The following is a 20,590-nucleotide window of genomic DNA, read 5'->3' on the forward strand; positions in this document are numbered from 1 at the left end:
GTACACATAATTAGAAAGTATCTTATACGAAACATTGGAGGTATTTTGATCATTTATGATTGCAGTGAGAATGTCCTTCAGAATCATATTACCATTACTTATTATTAAAAAAAATGTAGAATATAGAAGAGATACCTTGGGTTCTTTATCGATCCCATAGTAAATCCAAAATGGCAATCAGTTTACTTGTTTATTTCTTATAAAGATAGACTATGGGATTGTGCAAAGACTTTCAACTGAGCTTAGATTTTGTGGTCTATATTGATAATAATTATTCCGTTGTAATAAAGCTTCAAGTTTATAAAAGTCCGTAAAGATAATGTTAAACTTTACGTGTAATACACTATTTTATGACCTGTCTTTCTAATAATGATGGAATGTCATAAACTAAGCTTATTTAAGCATTGAAGAGTAGATTACAATTATACATGTGTTCACACCAAATCTTGCTCAAGAGATAAACTAAAACACCTTTGTTGAAAAAACTGCTTTGTTATAGAACTATGAAAATGACATTTGATTTTTTGAAATTAGCCCATACCTAGGACTCTGAGAATTTTTTGAATTTTCTTCTAAGTAGGCTTATGAAAAGAACTTGAAAGGTAAAGTGATCTGTTTGGAAGCCTTCCCGTATAATTCAGTGCTGCTTTTAAAAGGCCAACTCAAATCTCGGTAACATTGTATTTTCTTGGTGAGGAAGCAACAAATTTTAGTTTCTGATATGTGTGCAACTCTAGATACTTACTGAAGAGATGTTACTTGTTAACATGTTTTAGATTTATGTTCTAATCAAACAGGACTCTTAACTGTAGGCTTCCCTCTCATAGGTAAAGATGGTGACGAGGCTGAGGATGCAGAACTTTATGATAGCCTTTACTGCCCAGCATGTGACAAATCTTTCAAGACGGAAAAGGCGTAAGTTTAATATCTTTGAACTCACCTCCTCTTTTGAGGTGAAGTGTAGCACTTTGAAAGTCCTAAAAAAAATGCTTATAGCAGTTGGTCACTAGCCCTCACCTGTCATCTTGGGGGATATCTTCCCAGCAGGGGAGGAAGAAGGATTTGTACCAGCAGGTAAGCCTGTTGGACTGATTCTCACTCATGTGATGTTCCTGTGTAATAGCTGCTTTTTAAACGTGTACGCTATCTCCAGAAAGAAACGTTGCTTGCTTTGGTGAGGAAGGCAGAGTCACACAGGCAAGGGGGCTAAACTGAGGCCGGTCATCTTTCTCCACAGTTGGTGCAAACTCACTTCCAGCCGTCACGCTCCCGTGAGGACCGTTGCCACCAGCCCGAGAACTTCAGATGTGTCCTGCCTGTAGTATAGTTGCTGAAGTCGAAGAACTTTATCTTAGGGGAACAGTCACGAAGAGAGCAGTATTAGAAAGGATACTATCATAAGGCAGGCGGGGAGGGGCCGGCTAGAATCTGGGAAAAGATGAGAGTAGAATTAGCAAGGGGAAAAGAAGCAAAACACGTGCAGTAAAGAAGGAGGAGGCAAAGGATGGAAATGGAGCTTGGGAGTTCTGAGTGGCATCACTGTGTAACCCCAGGGAAGAGCGATAGCGTAGCCAGAGGGGTGGCGCAAGGCGGGCAGAAACAAGCAAGGAAACAAAAGCAACGATGAAGGAGGCTTTAAAAGTAGTTTTTGTATTTGGAAAGGACGTCAAACTTACCGACAAGTTGCATGAATAGACTGTAGAGCGCCCGGTTCACCTGTTGCTCACGTTTTGCCCCATTTGCACGTGCTCGTTCTCTCTCCACACACACAGACAAGGTTCTTTCTGAATAATCTGAGAGTAAGTTACATACATAGTGCTCCTTTACCTCTGAACACTTCAGTATATATTCCTTAAGAATAAGGACATTCTTCTACATAATCACAGCCGTCAACTTCAGGAAATTTATAACGTTGATGTAGTACTTTTATTCCATTTGCTGCCTATATTTCGCTTTTGTCAGTTGATCCTGTATTAATGTCCTATGTAGCATTTTCCCAACTTCAATACAGGATCTCGTCTAGGATCATGTATTGCATTTATTTATTTAGTCTCATTTAATCTGGACCAGTTCCCGTTTCTGTGCCATTGACATTTTGGAAGAGAACTGACCTTTAAAATGTTTTTTAAAAACAGACTATTTCTCATTTGGGTGTGTCCATTTCCTCATGATTAGATTCAGGTTGTGCATTCCTAGCTGGAGTACTGTGTAAGCATGTGTTGCTCTCAGGGTTTCTATCTGGAAGGACAGAAGTCTGTCTGCCCCTCATTGGTGGTGATCATTTTGATCATCCAGTCAAGGTGTTGTCTTGTTTTTCCACTGTATAGTTGGTATTTTTTCCCTTGCAGCGTGTTTAATATGCGGGGAGACACTTTAAAGCCATGCAGATATCTTTCTCTTCATCAAAATTTCCTTCCTGGATTTAGCACCCACTGATGGTTTCAGCTTGTACCAATCTTATCTATAATCATTTCGAAACGAGGCTTTTCCAGTGCCAGTGCTCCTACATCATAAGTCATCATTTGACCTTCTGCTGTGCACAAGAACATTTACCTGTCTGTTGTCAGTATGAATTTCTTTTCAGTGCTTTAAAATTCATTGTTGCCCTTCTCATGCTCAAATTTCCCAGATGTGGTTAGTGAGAATTCCTTCAACGTGGCTCCTGTGTCCTTCTGACATGTCCCAGCCATATTTTTGAGCACTCACTTTCTGGCACAAGATGTTCCAATTTCTCTAAGGAACCTCGGTCTTAAGGAGAGAATTTTAGTAGGAATGAAAAGTAGGCAACCCCAACTAGAAAAATCCAGATCTGAACAGGATGAGATAAAGTGGTGACACGAGTTTTCTACTTTTTAGTTTATATAACTCTCATAGCTTAAGTGTTGTCAGTTCTATTTTGTGAAGTGTTATTTAGTTGCCCATGGGGGCACTGAACTAGACATTGCTTATGGAATTTCACACAGAAGGGTAGAGGTGTGTCTTAGTTTACATTTAGGGTAGTGGCAGTGAGAAGGGAGACCCCTCTGGAAAAAAGCAAAAGGAGGTAAACTACTCTTGTGAATTAATCCCATTGCAGTCACTCATACCAGCTTGTTCTTTCAGCATGAGGAATCATGAAAAATCAAAGAAGCATCGGGAAATGGTTGCCTTGTTAAAACAACAGTTGGAGGAGGAGGAAGCAAATTTTTCAGGACCTCAAACTGATGAAAACAGTCTGGATGCCAATTCTGAGGAAGAAACGGAGGATGCACCAAAACAAAAGTACTTCTAAAAATGTCACTACACCTACTTAGCACACTAGAGATTGCATTTAAGTGCTGTTTTATCTCAAAGAAGTTATTCTGTTATGCTAATATTTTCTGTGTTTCTTCTACTTAAGAGAACTTTATAGTATTGAAATGGTTAAAGACATGATGTCAGATATAATTTTTATAGACTATATTATGACTATTAAAATCGGTTTTATAACTGGGTAATTGATATGCTAACTACTATCAATTGAACCACTGTTACATTTTTCTAAAATGACAATGTGGATATTTTTATTTTAATGCTTTATGATATTAAATATGTTTTAATATCTTATTTCTGTTTGTATCACTAGTATTTCAGTATTTTTTCTTTCCACTTAGTCAAGTATTTGACGTTTTGATTTATATTTGTTCTTAGACTTTCTAAAAAACAGAAGAAAAAGAAACAGAAACCAGCACAGGTATGTTGAAAAAGTTTTATTAACATTTAATATCAGATGTAAAGTTGGAGTGCTCTTGTTTATTCAGTATAATCTGTGTTAAGGAGAGGGACTGTCGCTCCCTAAGTTCATGTTGATTGTAAAACAGATTAAAAGGAGTCGAAAATATTTTGGTTTTTCAGTGCTTTACCTCATATATATGTGGCCAATTTACCTAGTTATTGTTGTCTGTGTGTTTAAAAATTTGGCATGTGGAATTCCCATAATACAGATTAGCTGAGGGGACCATATTAAAAAAAATATTTGGACACATGTGATGACAAGATTTTTAAATCAATATAACAGTTCAACTCAGAAATATATGAAAATCTGGGGATTGATCATTGTAATAATGCATGAAATTTCGGAAAGGGAACATTTGCTTACCCACTCCTGGGCATGTGTCTGGAGAAAACTCTAATTTGAAAAGATACATACAACATACACCCCAGTGTTCATAGAAGCACTGTTTACAATAGCCAAGACATGGAAGCAGCCTAATTGTCCATCAGCAGATGAGTGGATAAAGAAGGTGCAGTATATATACACAGTGAAATATTACTCAGCCATAAAAAAGGAGTGAAATAATGCCATTTGCGGCAACAAGAATGAACTTAGAGATTATCATATTAAGTGAAGTAAGTCGGACAAGGACAAATATCATAAAAAACCACCTATTTGTGGAATCGAAAAAAATGATACAAATGAACTTAATTACAAAACAGAAATAGAGTCACAGACATAGAGAACAAACTTATGGTTACCAAAGGGGATAGTGGTGGTGGGGGTGAGGCAAATTAGGAGTTTGGGATTAACATGTACACAGTACTATATATAAAACAGATAGCCAACAGGGACCTACTGTATAGCATGGGGAACTATATTCAATATCTTGTAATAACGTATAATGGAAAAGAATCTGAAAAATAATATATATATATGTGTGTAACTGAATCACTTTACTGCACACCTGAAACTAATACAACATTGTAAATTAACTATACTTCATTGAAAAAAGTGGTTAAAAAAAGGAGCATTTGCTTAGAAACTTGTAATGATTGTGATTCTTGAAAAAAAATGTTTTTTCAAGTTTAAATATTTCATACTGGGGGGGTCCAAACTTAACCTCTAATCTTAAGAATTATTATTAAATAAAAGGGTATTGTGTTGTTATATGTATAACACAGTCTTGTGGATTTTTTGAATCTATAAAAACAAAATGAACTTGCCCATTTTACTAAGGGTATTTGGTAGTTCTACAGGGAATGGAATTGATTTCTGTGCTATTTTAATATAATCTAATTGTATTTGCTTATATTAAGTATTAAATGTTAAATGTAGCTCTTTTTAAAAATTGGAAATGTTTTTAAGAAAACTTAGGTAATACACTAATAATTTTTCATAAATCTTTAGATTTGGCTTATTTATCCAAATGTCTATAATATGTTTGATAATTTTGTCTTTCATATTCCAAAATGATACATGACACATGAGTTAATCACTATTAAAATTGTGACTTGGAACTTTTTGTCTCAGTTACAAAACCACATAGCAAATTATATGTTCCTTTTATAAAATGACTCATATCATCTTCCACCCAAAGAATCTGTAGTCATTTGTTTAGAACACTTTCTCTCTTGTGTGTCAGAACCACTGGAGTGAAGACAAAATGGAATGGAGAGGGACTTATACCTGATAGGTCCTAAAGATTGCAACAATAAGCACATGTATTTGTATTCTCTTACCAAGGAAAATGCTTCTGTTTACCAGCCCATTTTTTCCCTCCAAAGCTATATGTATTCCTTGATGATACCTCTTGTTTATGGTTTCTAATTATATCAGGGAGACAGCCCCAATTCAGGTCAAGTTTTATGTAGCACTTTCCCTGGATATTTTCTAAGCTCTTTTTGAAGGGGAGGGTAGTGTGGAGACATGTACGGGTAGGTAAAAGAGCCGGAAACAGCAGATACTGAGACTCATGAAACTTCAGATTGGGAGGTTTCTGTGTTGTCAGAAAAATTTGCATAAGCCAGCAAGGATTGTAAAAGAAAACCCCCAAAGCTGAAATTGAACGTAAACAAACAAAACCCCCTTGTTGACAGCAAGGAAGAATTAACGCAAAAAAGTTTAGAATGTGCTGCTCTGAACACCATCCTTGGGACATGCTCTAAAGACAGAATTAACTCTAAAAGAAGAAATCTTGAGCTTTACTTAGGGGATATTTTGGTGGTATTGGTGTGGTATTTCTGAAACTATCTTATGTGTATTGTAGGATAGAGCAAATATACTAATGTTGTTGGGAACCATATTCTCTTGTGGGAGAAGGGAAATACAGGTATCAATTGAGGGAAAGAGAGAGGAAGAACACTAATGTTGGACTGGAATTGGGGGTATCAGTATGAGCTCGTGATGTAAAAAAATAAATAATACATGCATGAGCAGTATACACTGAGGGCCCAGAAGCAGTGATACCCAGTAGCAATGAGCATATGTAGTTCACACATCTTTGTCTCTAAATCCCCTTCCCCAGTAAAAGGAGTCAGGGTTTGGTCCTTGGAGAAATGGCTGATTCTAGGGCTGAAACAGGGAAAATACAAGGTGAGCCTGCATTATCTATGCTAGAAATATAAGGGGTATTCAAAAATTGACGGGGATAAGTCAGAAGTACCCAGGAGTCAGCTTAAGGGCTTGCCGAATATGGGAAAATTTGAGTCATCAAAAAGAATAGTGGTCATAGATTTTTAGACATTTATTTTATTAAAAAAAAATCGTGTATCTATATTGAGCCTAGAAAAAGAGAGAGTTGGAGAAAGGAAGCAGATGGGAATGCTTCATTCCAAGAATATGAATTAACACAAATGCAAATGGCAGGACTAATAGAAGCAGAAAACATCACTGTTCTGTATCCACCAGTGTAATAAATGGTTCACATAAGAATCATCAGTAGATGCCAGATCCATTGGGTGAATAGTTATTAGGGAACAGGATATTGACACAATCTCAAAGTAACACTCTGCACATATTAAAAAAAGAAAAATGTACTAACAGTAGAAAAATCTGGCAATACCATCTTAATCAAATGATGAAACTTTAATCACTGAAAAATGGGAACTGACATTTTGCTTCCTGATATAATGTATTGAGGACACAGAATTATCTTTATGATATTCCTGCTAGAAATGTTTAACCTGAATCTAATCACGAGGAAGTAATTAAAATCAAACTATGGGACGTGCTACAAAGCAGCCATCAAATTGTCAATATCATGAAAGACCAAAAAAATGGAGGGGGGGTACTGTTCTGGAATAAAGGTGATTAAAGAGATCTGACAACTAAATGCAACATTGGTCCTGGATTATATCTACTATAATGCAGGGGTTACAAAAAAGGACATTACCGGAATGTGGATATGGATTGTGTAACAGATAATGTCAGTGTTAAATTCTTGAGTGTGAAGAGGGAATTGTGGTTATGTAGGAGAGTGTTTCTGTTCTTAGGAGATACGTGAGATCTACCTGCAGCTTGCTTTCATAGTTGGAGGGTGGGTGCAGAGAGAAGGAACATGGGAAGAAGAGAGGGAGAAAGCAGACATGGCAAAATGTTACCTGAGACAAAAACAAATCAGTTGTATTTAGCGAAGATGTGTTAGTCAGGTGTTTTTTCTTTTATCATGCCTGTTTGGTGGTGTTTTCTTTTTTTCCCGATTGTAAAATAGTTGCTCGTTGCAGATCATTTGGAAAATACGGAAGAGTATAAATATCATCCCTAATTCTGTCTATAGATATTACTTAATGTTGAATTGAGTTGTGATCAGAGGTCATATATAATTTTCTCTCTACCGTTTTTGCTAATATGTTCTATTTTTTCACATAATTGAATCAATATCTTTGGAAACATGATTTTTAAGAGCTCTATAATTTTCCTTCATATATTCAACCATTCACTTATTGAATATTTGGATTGTTTCCAATTTTCCCTAATTTAATATTTCTGTAATGGGCATTCATGTTCTTAAGTTATTGTCTGCCTCTCCTTTTTTTTTTTTTTCTTTTCTTTTCTTGCGGTACACGGGCCTCTCACTGTTGTGGCCGCTCCCATTGCGGAGCACAGGCTCCAGACGCGCAGGCTCAGCGGCCATGGCTCACAGGCCCAGCCGCTCCGCAGCATGTGGGATCCTCCCGGACTGGGGTACGAACCCGCGTCCCCTGCATCTGCAGGCGGACTCTCAACCACTGCGCCACCAGGGAAGCCCCTGCCTCTCCTTTTTATTTCCTGAGGATATCCTCCTACCAGAGTGTACAGCACATTACCATTGTTTATTGTAACTATTTGGCAACATAACATAAAAAGCCAGTAGTAGTATATTATTTGTTTTGTAATGGCACACATGTTTTCTTACCTAGAATTATGATGATAATTTCAATGAAAATGGAACTGGAGAAGCAGTAAAGGTTGATCCAGAAGATAACAGCCTAAATCAAGGCAGTGCCAAAGGATTGGAAGATATTCCCCAGGAAAATGTCAGTGTTACAGAGACTGTGGAACGGTGTGATGACCCCAAAAGTGAAGCTAAAAGGTAAGTAAGTCAGAGTTGCTTGTTGTTTTCTAATTACTTAATGCTGGTGGTGAGGATGGCTTTTCATCTATCAAATAAAACCCCCTTTCCCATGATGGACGCCACGAGTCAGATGTATCTGTGATTTACACCTACACACGTACGTTTACAGAGGATGGTGTTGGAGGGAGAATGCTAGACAGTGTGCTCAGACATTGCAGCAACATGGCCCAAAGCAGAAAGGAGTCACGTGGACCCAGTTTTTGTTCCCTTTATCCTGCTCAGGTTCTTATTTTGCCCAGGGTCAGTAATCCTTGGCACTTGCCTGAGAACAAGACTACAGACCAGACTGTGCCCCATTCGCCTGAGTATCACTGACCAAACCTCCATGCTCGGGCCAGGCATCCTGCCTTCAGCCCCCGTGCAGGTCGTCAGGGCATATGTGCACAGCTTGGGACCCTCGTGCTCTAGAGGCCCAGGAGTCCTGGTGCTGCACAGGCCACAGCGGCTGGCCAGGGGAAGGTCTCGCTCAGGGCAGGTGGCATTCCTTTTCCCCTCCTCTCCTTGTCTGACTTTCTCGCTCCCATCCTCCTCTGTTCCTCTGGAGCGGAATAATTTCTTATTCCTTGAGGAAAGATCTGAACGGTAGGCAACCGCAGGTTCCTGTCACAGGACCATGAAAAAAGAGTTCAAATGACAGAGTGAGGTGGAAGCCTGAGTTGAAAATGCTCAACGCTGGAGTAACAGTGAGGGGTGTGGGATTTAGGTGCCATAAATGAGGAGAGAAATGCCATGGAAGCCTAGAGTAGGCCTGGAGCTGTAGGAAAAGGAGAACAAGGAGCTCCATAAACGGGTAACCTGGATGCCTGCCTTGGAAGACTTTGGACAGTGGAAAGCTGGAAGGGGAGGTTACACACTACTCTGATGCTTGGTGTGTGTTCCCATGTTAAACATGAGGAAACTGAGTCTGGGTTAAATGACTTGCCCCAGAACAAAAGCTGGTAAGTGGGAAAGTCGGCATTTAATCCCATCTGCCTGACTACTTGAAGGACCCAGTTCAGCTAGCTCCATGGGGCCCAAGCATCCTGTGACGGTCCCTCAGAGGCTGCTTGGGTGTATGAGGGATGGGCCAGAAGTGGGGCTCCAGGCCCCTGAACACCTCCGTCACATAGAGCTAAAGTATTTTCATTCATTTTCCACAGTACCTCCACGTGGGATTCATTTGGGGGAGGAAAAAGGGTTATTGCTCAAACTCAGACTTTCGTGACTACTAGTGAAGTAGTGAAGTTCAGCTTTCTCACTTAATGATGTGAGAAAAAGAGTCAGAGAATTCAAATGGTGTCTTCACTGCTGAGGAGTGACGGGGCTGGGATAGATAGCCCGCCCCCACCGGCAGGTGTCCAGACTCCCTTTCTGCGGGACCCCTCTGCTGCTGCTCTGCAGTGCGTGGATGCTACTAGCTACCTAGAACGTGTGTGTATCTAGGGCACATTTTTATTTTTATTTTTTTTCCTTTTTATTGTTTTATTGAAATATAGTTAACATACAATGTTATTTTAGTGTCAGGTATACAACATAGTGATTTGACATTTATATACATTACATTAACTGGTCACCACAGCAGGTCTAGGAACCGCCTGTCGCCATACAAAGTTAGGGCAGTCTTGTCGAGTATATTCATATGCTGTACGTTATATCCTCTCTAGAGAACTTTTTAAAGATAACGTCTTAGATATTAGCTTCAGAGATGTAGCTGCTGCCTTTCATAATAAGGTGGATTGTTCTTTGGGAATATTATCCTGAATTTTCTTGGATATATTTGTGGCCTATCTGTGATGATATTCTGTAAATTAGTAAATGTTAATCTGTTGCCTTTTATGTCATGGTGTCTTTTTCTTGATGCTTTCAAACCTGGCTGAATACTGCATAATGCTGTGCTGTACTCCTAATCAGCATCGGGTGAATGTGTAGGCCATTTAACTTAAAACAGACTCCTGGGTTCCGCTCGAAGAATGGAATACTCAAGTGCTTGGCAGCATTATAACTCGTTGGTTATAACCCATTCCCTCTGGTCTGTAAATTCGGTTGTGCTCAGATTTTACCCTAAGAATTTGGTCAGCACAAATGAGGGAAAAAGTATGAGAGGACGAAGGAAAATGAAAATTCATACAGATTAAGCCAGAGGGATGTTGTGGAGTTAAAGCAGAACAGGAGGAAACTGACTATACTGGCTGGCAATTTCTGCGTTATAGAATACAGGGGAGAAAACCCCACAGATCAGCAGAAAGGACAAAATCTTAATAAAAGAAAATTCTTTACATTTAACAAATGTAATTCTATAAAAAATGCATTACAGTGTTTTTCTCATTTCACTGTGGAACTGATGAAATGTTTGTCATCAACTGGATCAGGTTTAACAAGTTGTGTCTTTGGGGAAACACACACTTAATGTCATAGATTATTTGTGAGTACTACTGGTTGGCCGTGAAGATGGTTTGCTTCAGTAAATGGAGTATTAATTAGCTTTTTTACAAAAATACACCATATAAAAGTTCGGAGCTATTTTAGTATTCTTGTTTTAGCTTGTGTTTCAACTTTTAAGTAAATTCCTTCGTTTTTGTGTCAAATTTGATATCTGATGATCTCTAAAGTTGTTTTTTAAAGCTGTTCATTTGAGATGTGAAAATTAATTTACTTGGCCATTAAAATGAATGAATTAGCCTTTAAAATGCATGTCACTCTTTTGAGTCTTCTTGGGAGCAAGGTGACAGTTAAAAGGGGTACATTATTATTGGATTATACTGAATCCTTTCATTTATTTTCCAGTGTTTCTAAACCCAAAGGAAAGAAAGCCAAAGATACTAAAAAATCTGTCAGAGTACCTGCTGAACTACAGACAGTGGTAGGTCAAAATAATATTGACGACTCTTCAGTGGACCTTGTTGTTTAAGCAGTATAATCTTAATTCTAATTCTGAAGATGTTACGTGTGTATTTGGTGAGCCCTTCTGCACCTGCTGCATAGATGTGGATCCATCAACAGTTTTCCTTGAACGTAGAATTTATGTATGTGCCGCTGACATTTTTTTCTTTAAAGTAAGCAGAAGCACACTGGACATATCAGATTGTACCAGAACAGTTATTGTTCTATTTTCCATTACTCTGAAATCCAAAGCCTTATCCATGTGGTATGTCCTGTTGAATGTCTCAGGACCCTTAAAGTTGATGGTGTTGGTTAATGGAACTCGACTTCCAAGAACAACTGCCTCTGTTGAGCCTGTCTTAGTAGCTGTCCATTGTGTTACAAGGTCTTTATTTTGCAGTTGTTTGATATTTAATCTCAACGTGAAAACACTGATCTCAGATAATAATACTTGCTTTTGTTTATTTTTTTTATGTTGTTTTTTCTTGTTTTTTTTCCCCTTCTCAGAGTGATGTTCTTATCAGCTGTACAACCTGCCATAGTGAATTTCCATCCCGGAATAAACTTTTTGACCATCTAAAGGCCACAGGTCATGCAAGAGCACCTTCATCATCATCTTTAAACAGTGTAACAGATAGTCGAAGCAAAAAAGAGAAACGTAAAAACAGATAGAAATCCTGCCAGTGCTTTTTCTTTTTGATTGTCTCTAGATTTTGACACCAAAAACTGAACTGAAATCATCTAAAGAGTTAAAATTTCAGTCATCTGCAATTTATTGCATTGTGGGAGATTATTTTTATCTTGTAGAAACGTTTTTTTTGTTTAATATATATTTTTTAAACATTTCATTGGTGATTGAATTCTACTTTTGCCATCTGAATTGACTTGAATGTCTCAGAACAGGTAAATACTGTAAAGTATGCATTCTTGACTTCTCTTGGCTCATGTGGACAGAAATGTACAGAGAGAATTAAATTATTTTAACACGTACAAATGCTCCCTTCTGTTTTATTTTGTGAATTTCACATTAAGTGAAAGTATTTTTATATGATAAGCATTTTTATATGATTCAGTGGTTTTGTGTTTGGTTATGCTTCATGATCTGTTGAAGACTCAGATCATTTTAAAATCGTCATGGATTTTTTCCACCTGATACCATGATTCCAGTTCTGATTTTAAAACTACTTCTAAATAACCTGTTGTTAATTACTGCATTTTTTTTCCCCTCAAGGACAATGATAAGTAGAAACTAATTGAACATATATGATTGTTTTTCAAGAATAGTATCTCTTCAAGGTATAATTATATTGATTTAACTTGAGATTTTACTGGTAATTATCAATAAGATATATCTTTTGGTTTTTCACTCTGATTTGGCTCATGGAGATGGAACAAATTTATAGGGTGTGTCCTCCTTAGGCATAGGGACAGCTGTAAAGCATGATTGATCAAGGTAGCAGATGGTTCAGAATTTATTCTATTTAACAAGGGGTATTCTGCCTTGGGTTTTTTTCACTATTTTCAGAAGTTCTTTTGTTTTTTCCATCATTCAGTGGAGAGAAACTTTTCCTTTTTTTTTTTTTGCTGTATGCGGGCCTCTCACTGTTGTGGCCTCTCCCGTTGCGGAGCACAGGCTTCAGACGCTCAGGCTCATGGGCCCAGCCGCTCCGCGGCATGTGGGATCTTCCCGGACCGGGGCACGAACCCGTGTCCCCTGCATTGGCAGGTGGACTCTCAACCACTGCATCACCAGGGAAGCCCCAAGAGAGAAACTTTTTTAATGAAAGATTTTTCACTAGGGCTGATATTTATGCCCTAGATTGTCTACTCTGTAGCAAAGATGAAAAAAGAAATACAGAGAATCTTTATAAGTGAGTGTGGTCAAGTATATGGATCAGTGATGAGTCAGGTTTTAGGGTGGATTAAATAGGCAATGCTTTTGTTGGTCTTGAAAGTAACTTTGAACTCACTAGCTTGAAATAAGTACTTGCTGTTCAGTGAAGTTATTTCTCTCCTTATATCCTTGATCTTCAAATGAAACAATCTTCAGTTATGCATAAGTTCTAAAACACAGGGTCCCCGAGGGCAAGGTCTTTTCTGAAAGCTTCATGGATAGTATTGATGATGCGGATCATTCTGTGAGATGGACTTGAAAATATGCATTTGTAGCTTAATTTTTAGTTTGTGTCTTTTTCATTTAGATAGATGTTTATTTTCTTTACCTTCTTCCCTTTCTAACTTCTATTGCTAATTCCTCCTAATTGTTTTCCCCCCTTTTCTTGGTCCCTTCAGGGGAAATGCCAGCCAGTTTTCTGTCTTTGGTCTTTTCCTCCCAGGCTTCATCTGAACACTCACCACCTTCCTCTAATTTGAACTAGATGAATTGGCCATAATTATGAATAGGAATATTAATGAATGGGAGGGCATATTAGTCACATGTTATTTATTGTTCAGTAAAAAATAGGAAGTCATCTTGAAAGGTAGAGAATGTCCTGCAAATGCCCTTCAGACCTTCCTTGCTTTCCCTTGTACCAACCATGCAGGCATATTTAAATTTATTCCTGCTACATGTGAGGATTGATTGGGGTTTCTTGTTACTTTTATTCTCATTGACAGAAGTCATCCATACGTTTTAAGAGATCTTCATCGGTTGTGATCAGAAATTAGATTTCAGTTCTAATCCTGTGTGTGATGCTGATAAGTCATTTAACTTCTCTGAACTTCGTTTTCCTTATCTCTAACACAGTTGTTAGCATAATAATATTGGCTCCATTTATCACCCAGGATTATTATGACGATCAAACAAAATAGTACATATGAAAACGTTTTTTAAATACAAAAGCTTTATACACAATGTTATTGAATTTAGATGAGTTAAATCTTTTTCAGTTAAAATATTTGCAGATAGAACTGTATGTGCTGAATTGAATGCGCTTTAAGTTTGATGGGAATTTCCTTTCCAATCTACTTCTGAAGAGGAAAACAGAAACATATGTTATGGCAAGGGTAGAATGTTATTTTTGGTGGATCACAGACGTTCGATTTTGTCTGTCTGAGGCAGAGCAGAATATTCAAAAACACATGAGCGCATATTTTACGTTAATCTCATTGAAGCTCAGTGGTAACTACCATCCTGATTGAAGTTAGCTCAAGTGTAGAAGGTGCATAGCTTGAGGGTTCTGGAAGGAGAGGGTTAGGGGAAATCCCGTTTATTCCTCCACAGTTCATGCAGTGGTACCAAAGCTAGGGTTCTCCGTAAAGCCCAGTGAGACCTTCCCTATTTCAAAATAGGAACAGTATCCTTATCAAAAGCATAGCACTATAGGAAAATAGGATGGCATCAAAATGAAAACTTTTGCAGAACAATAGGCAACATAAGTAAAAAGACAAGCCTCAGACTGGGAGAAAATGTTTTGTTACATGTAACTGACAAAGGATTAGTATCCAGAATACATTAAACGACAAAAGAACCTCCTATAGATCAGTGAGCAATTGACAGTTATGCATTAATACCAAGCAGTTCTCAAACTTTTTGGTATCAAGATCCCTTTACAGTCTCAAAAATTGAGAACCCCAAAGTGGTTTTGTGTATGTAGTTTATATCTACTGATATTTACTCTATTAGAAATGAAAATAGAGGAATTTTTGAAGTATTACCTTATTTAAAATAATAACATTTATGAAAATAACTTTTTCAAAATGAAAGTTTAATGAGAAGAGAGGCATTTGTTTTACATTTCTGAAAATCTCTTTAATGTCTGGCTCAATAGAAGACAGCTGGATTCTGATAGCTGCTTCTTCAATCAGTCTGTTGCTGTATGTTTTGGTTAAAGTATGTGAAGAAAATTGAGCCTCATGTGGATAGGAAATTGGAAAAAGAAGGACCTTGTGGATCTCCCAGGGTCCTCAGACCACGCTCAGAACCGCTGCATTAGAAAAATGGGTAAAATATATGAACAGAAAAAGCTTGAATAGTCAAAACAGTATGAAAAGGTGATCATTGTCACTGATAATCAGGGAAATATGACTTAGTTGTTTCATGTTTTCAGATTGGCAAAAGGCAAAAAGTCTCACAAGATCAAGTGTTGGTGAGAATGGAGAAATGGGAACAATTGCTTCAGTTTGATCGTGGCTATGAAAGTTGAAGACGTACCCCCTGACCTGACAACTCCAGGGGTATACTAGAGTCTCACAGTGTCTGCAGAGGCACAGCATGGGCTCTACCTGAGGACTGTCACCCAGGTCCCACTCCTGACCTGCTGGGTGAGAATTTGCAATTAACAAGACTTCTCAGGTGACTCGCATGCTTCTTGCATCTTGAGAAGCAGTGCTCTCAGGAATCCAGGCGCCTGTGGACAAGGAGACTTAGTGGCTGATCACAGCTGAATTGCTTGTATCTGGGAAAAGATGGAGATGGACCCTAAATCTCCATGAACAAGAAAGTGGATAAATTGTATAATGGACAATAAGATGGCAAACAAGCAGTTCAAATGAGTGAACTGGATATGTAATACCAATGGCTAGCCTTAAAAAAATACTGAATGAAAACAAGCTGTCAGAAGGTGACATGTATGCCACTTATATATAGTTTTTTTAAAGTACTGTTGTTATTTATAGAGAGAAAATATAGAACCATCAATGGGAAACACATCACTCAGAAAAGTATTTGCCTCTGGAAACGGAGGGAGAGGGGTGGAATGGGGGCGTGGCAGCAAAGGGGCCTTATCTGAGGCAAGACTTCTAATTAAGATCTGAAGGAAGATGTTAGCATTAATTCTGGGTGGTGGGTAATGAGGGTTTATCACTCTGCTAACATGTTTTCATGAAATACTTCAAATATCCAGAGAAATACAAATTAATGTTCCATTTTTTGTTAATAGAAAATACACTTGCACGAAAGGGGAGATAAAGGTTTTCAGGTCTACATTTTATTCCTAGCATATTCCATAAGCTCACTGTGGCAGAGGCTGTTACTTGTTTCTCTCAATATTCATTCTCCCCTTCTTCCTTATAACTCTGATTTTTGATTGGGCACAAAGCCACCTAAAATTTTACCTTCCTAGCCTCCCTTGCAGCTAGGAGTCTGTAAGTTCTGGTCAGTGATCTGAGCAACTTTGGGGACATGTCCTGAAAGATGTGGGATGTCCTTATTCCTTCCTCCGCCAGCTTCAGTGAACGGGTAGGTAATGGTTGGCGCTCTACCCCTGTCTGGGACCATGAATCCTCACAGGGCAGAGAAACTGAAGCCTAGGAGCTTCCATCCTTGACATGTAGAGGGACCCTATAAGCCCCAGACAACCTCCTTCTGCATTCAAGAGAAATAAAACTCCTGCATTACTGAAGCCTCTGTTGTTTTGCATTTCCTGTTGCAGGTGACTCACGTCCTGATTGCTTTTTTTTTTAATTGAAGTATAGTTGGTTTATAATGTGTTAATTTCTGCTGTACAGCAAAGCGATTCAGTCACGCATATATATACATTCTTTTTAATATTATTTCCCCTTATGGTTTATCTCAGGATATTGAATATAGCCAGTCGCTTCTTATTTCACCGTGTGTATTGTTCCCTCCCCATATGAGAGGTATAGCTTCAACAGTGGCAAGGATGTGGACTCTTAGCTCTGAGAGATCTGGGATCACGTTACAGTGGCAGCACTAATTATGTGATCTTGGGCAAGTCGTTTAAACTCTTTAAGCCTCTTCTATTTTTTTTCATCTGTAAAATAAGGGTGAAATCAACCTTGCCGAATTGTAAAGGTGAAAACTTAAGTGTGAACACTGCCTGGCACATGATAGGCACTCGATAGCTATTAGCTTTTACTTATTTTCAATAATCTCTTCTGCTTATAAATTTTCTTGCTTTATTTAAGCAAGATTGGTTTCTGAAATCATCTAATGGGGATGGTAATTTGCAGAGAAATCCATGATTATATTGATCCTATGGTGTATTGTTGTTTTTTTTTTTTTTGCAGTACGCGGGCCTCTCACTGTTGTGGCCTCTCCCGTTGCGGAGCACAGGCTCCGGATGCGCAGGCTCAGCGGCCATGGCTCACGGGCCCAGCCGCTCCGTGGCACGTGGGATCTTCCTGGACCGGGGCACAAACCCGTGTCCCCTGCATTGGCAGGCAGACTCCCAACCACTGCGCCACCAGGGAAGCCCTATTTTTTTTTTTTTTAAGTACTAGTGTATATATTGAAATTCTTTCTGGCTCAAATGGAACAAAATTTTTACATGCTAAAGCTGAAAATATGCTATTTCAACGTGGTTGTGTGATACCAATGGAAACTGTCTTGACGATCATTGATCCTAATTATGTTAGAAGACTCAGTGCATTTGTACAGAGAATTACTTTGCCATTAAAATGAGACAGGGCCCCAGCATCACTGATGTCCTTTCGGATACAAAATGCCTTCTGAAAGCAAGGAAGGGTTCAAATTATCCTTCGCAGTATAAATTATTTGAATGTCACTTAGAGAAAGTTTCTAACAATTTCTAAAACAAAAAGGTCATGGTGTCTCTCCGCATTTAGATAAATTGATATGTAGTTAATATATCTTCAGGTACTTTTCTTATTTTCAAATTTAATAATAACTCATACTTTTGTGTACGAGGTAACAGTAGTCTCAGCATATGTGAAGCAGAACTTCCAACAGTTCCATCCAATAGTGGAATCCGTCTCTTAGGATGTTCTGTAACTGTCCGGTCAGGGTTCTCTGCTGGAAATGCCATAGAAGGATGCCTGCCCTGGGGGTAGGGGGATTCGCTGAGTGACGGCAGGATCCTGGGCTGGGGTTCTCTACCTGCAGCTCCAGGGAAGCCCAACAGCTTGATGAGCGCTCTGGCGAGTGAGCTCACACCACTCTCCGCTGGACGACATCTTCAGAAACCGGTGCTGCGTGCACGTGCTTTCTCTCCAAACTTGAATTGGGTTTTGAAAGCGCAGGCCCAGTGCAGATGGCTAATCACTGCAAGGAGATTGAGGAGAAAACTTATCCCAAGTGGGCGGGCCCATCTGCAGGCACTTTTTAGCTGAGCTGTGTGTTCTGCGATCTGGGCTCACCTGAGAGAAAGCTGTGCAGCTGGAGAGAGACGTCTTTGGTGCTCTCCACACCCGCTCTGTAGGTGCCTTTAAACCAGTCCCCCTTTGTCTTCCAGAATCCGGTGGCCAGAGGTGGGCCCAGGGAGATCCAGTCTCTGTTCCCTAATCCCAGCCACTCTTCCTGGGGCCTTGCCAGCCCTACTGCCCAAGGGCCCTACCCGCCTCAGGTCCTGGACAACTGAATCCTCATAACAGCAACAGTTTGAGAATCAAGGTAGGCACGCGAGGGAGCCTTTTGAGGTACGTCAAAACCAAAAGACAGAGTATTTCCTCCACTTATACAGGAGATCAGTATGGAGAGAGTATGGGTCTTGAAGTTAGATTCACATAGGTTCAAATCCCAGCTCCAAAGTTATAAGCTTGTTAACTAGGACATATCACACCAAAGCTTTGAGCCTGTTGCCTTTAAATGGGGATGGTAGTATCCATGTCACACGTTAGTGGTTCAAATAAGAAACTCGTATACGAAGAGCCCAGTAGAATGCTTGCCACACAAAGGCTTGCCCCAAATAGTGCCACACACTATTAAATCCTAGTTCCCATTCTATTCTGTTCCCTTTCCCCGTGAAGTACCCCAAGGGACATGGGCTTAGTTGCCCAGCTCTTCACCCAGTTCCCCCTGTACAGAGTGTTTTCCTTGCACTCACACTGGGCCCACCTGGATCACCCAGGATAATCTCCTCAAGACCCTTAATCACTCTGCAAAGGCCTTTTTGCCATGTGAGAAAACATTCACGGATTTCAGGGATGAGAATGTAGACATCTGGGGGCAGGAGGTGCATTTTGCTGCCAACCATAGGCTCCTCACTCGAGGGGTTGTTGTAGAGACCGAAGTGACGGTGCCTGTGGAACACGGCGCTCTGCCTGCTGTACGGCTGCCCTGCTGGCAGGTCTCGGGCTTCAGGTAGACCGTGAACTTCTTGAGGGCAGAGAGGGGCTTGTCCTCCTTTTCTGTCCTCTACCATACCTAGCATAGTGCTAGAACCACAGCACGGCCTCAGCAAGCCGCTTGTCGGGTATTTTAAGTGCAGAATCCTAGAGTGGCTCCGCTTGCAGGTGGGTCGGTTCCAACAGTCACTGCCACTCAGCGGAGCCAGGTCCTGGCTGTGCTCGCACAACACGGTCATCTAGTGAGAGTGCCCTGTCTCCGCCAATGGAAGACAGACCCTCATTTGCTCTATACACGCTTGGTGAGAAGTTGAACCACGAAAACCTCCTGAATATTCAAACTACGAGGTTTGTGTGAAGCTAGCGTTCTCCCTCAGGCTCGGGATGGAACATAGGTTCCTCCATCAGTGTTGGCATGACCCTTCTAAAGCAAAATCATGCAGCTTTGAGATGACGGAAGCATCCAATTTGGTTTTCTTTTAAAGGCAATTTGAAATTTACCAGCTTCCTAATATTCTCAAACCCTCTCCTACTTTACAGGAGACAGACTCAGGATCCAAAAGAAATGCTTATGGATGAGTTCTAGACAAAAATAAAAGATAAATGAAAAATATATGACTCGCATTAAAAATGTAACTGGAACAAAATAGAATAGGGAAAACATGATTCAACCACAAGACATGGAAATGAAGTGGGGATTAGAGTTGACGGCAACATCAATGTGAGACTGGGTGAAGAGGAATGCCCGCTGCCCTAAGGACGAGGTCCTGCTCTGCCCACCCTGTGCTCAGTTCTGGGTGCTGCACCTAAAGAAGCCTTGGAAAGGAGCACTGAAAGTGGCAATGGCAGGAATAGTTGAGAAGTTTGGGAACACTGATTCTAGAATATAATGGAAATTAATTAAAATACTTAGCAATATTTAGCTGGAGAAGTGACATCCCGAGGGAGTCAAACTAGGAGTCTGTTTTCTTCTCTACATCCCACCCGTCTGAAACCTCTCCCCCTCTCCGCTTTTCCAACTCCTACCCTTCCTTCAAGTCATACTTGAAGTGCAGGCGCACCCCTCGGATTCTTGGGACCTGGGGGAGGAGAGCAAACGGACACCCACACACCATATGTTGAAATGTTTCAGAATTATATCAAGCTAACCAACTATTGAGTTAAATATGCTTTACCCTCCTACCGTGGTCATTATCACTTATAAGCATCCAAAAGGCCGGGTTCAAACTTTCTGTTCTCAGATTCCTTGCATTTCCTACCAGAACGTGGTGGCATGGAAAGACTTGACCTCCGACCTCTCCTCGCCCCCTCTTCCCACGCTCAGCTCCATCCTGCCTCGTGTGTGTCCATGTAGCTGTCCTAGCTCTCATGTCCAAGCATCTAAACTCCTGCAATCA

General features: G+C 39.8%; 1 protein-coding gene across 2 annotated transcripts in view; it reads left to right on the plus strand.

The window, feature by feature from the left end:
* Positions 1-16,549, plus strand: part of DNAJC21 (DnaJ heat shock protein family (Hsp40) member C21) — a 31,958-nt gene extending 15,409 nt beyond the window's left edge. Inside the window, exons 7-13 of one of the 2 annotated variants that reach the window (XM_060295705.1) lie at positions 828-915; positions 3,103-3,261; positions 3,670-3,712; positions 8,134-8,306; positions 11,112-11,187; positions 11,715-12,110; positions 15,257-16,549. In XM_060295705.1, the coding sequence (XP_060151688.1) occupies positions 828-915; positions 3,103-3,261; positions 3,670-3,712; positions 8,134-8,306; positions 11,112-11,187; positions 11,715-11,879 (704 nt within the window). In that variant the 3' untranslated portion in view covers positions 11,880-12,110; positions 15,257-16,549. The remainder of the gene's footprint in view (positions 1-827; positions 916-3,102; positions 3,262-3,669; positions 3,713-8,133; positions 8,307-11,111; positions 11,188-11,714; positions 12,111-15,256) is intronic. The other variant, XM_060295706.1, reaches the window with a different exon arrangement.
* Positions 16,550-20,590: the final 4,041 nt, after the last annotated feature.

This window comes from Globicephala melas, chromosome 3, assembly GCF_963455315.2.
Source record: "Globicephala melas chromosome 3, mGloMel1.2, whole genome shotgun sequence".
Classification (NCBI taxonomy): Eukaryota; Metazoa; Chordata; class Mammalia; order Artiodactyla; family Delphinidae; genus Globicephala; species Globicephala melas.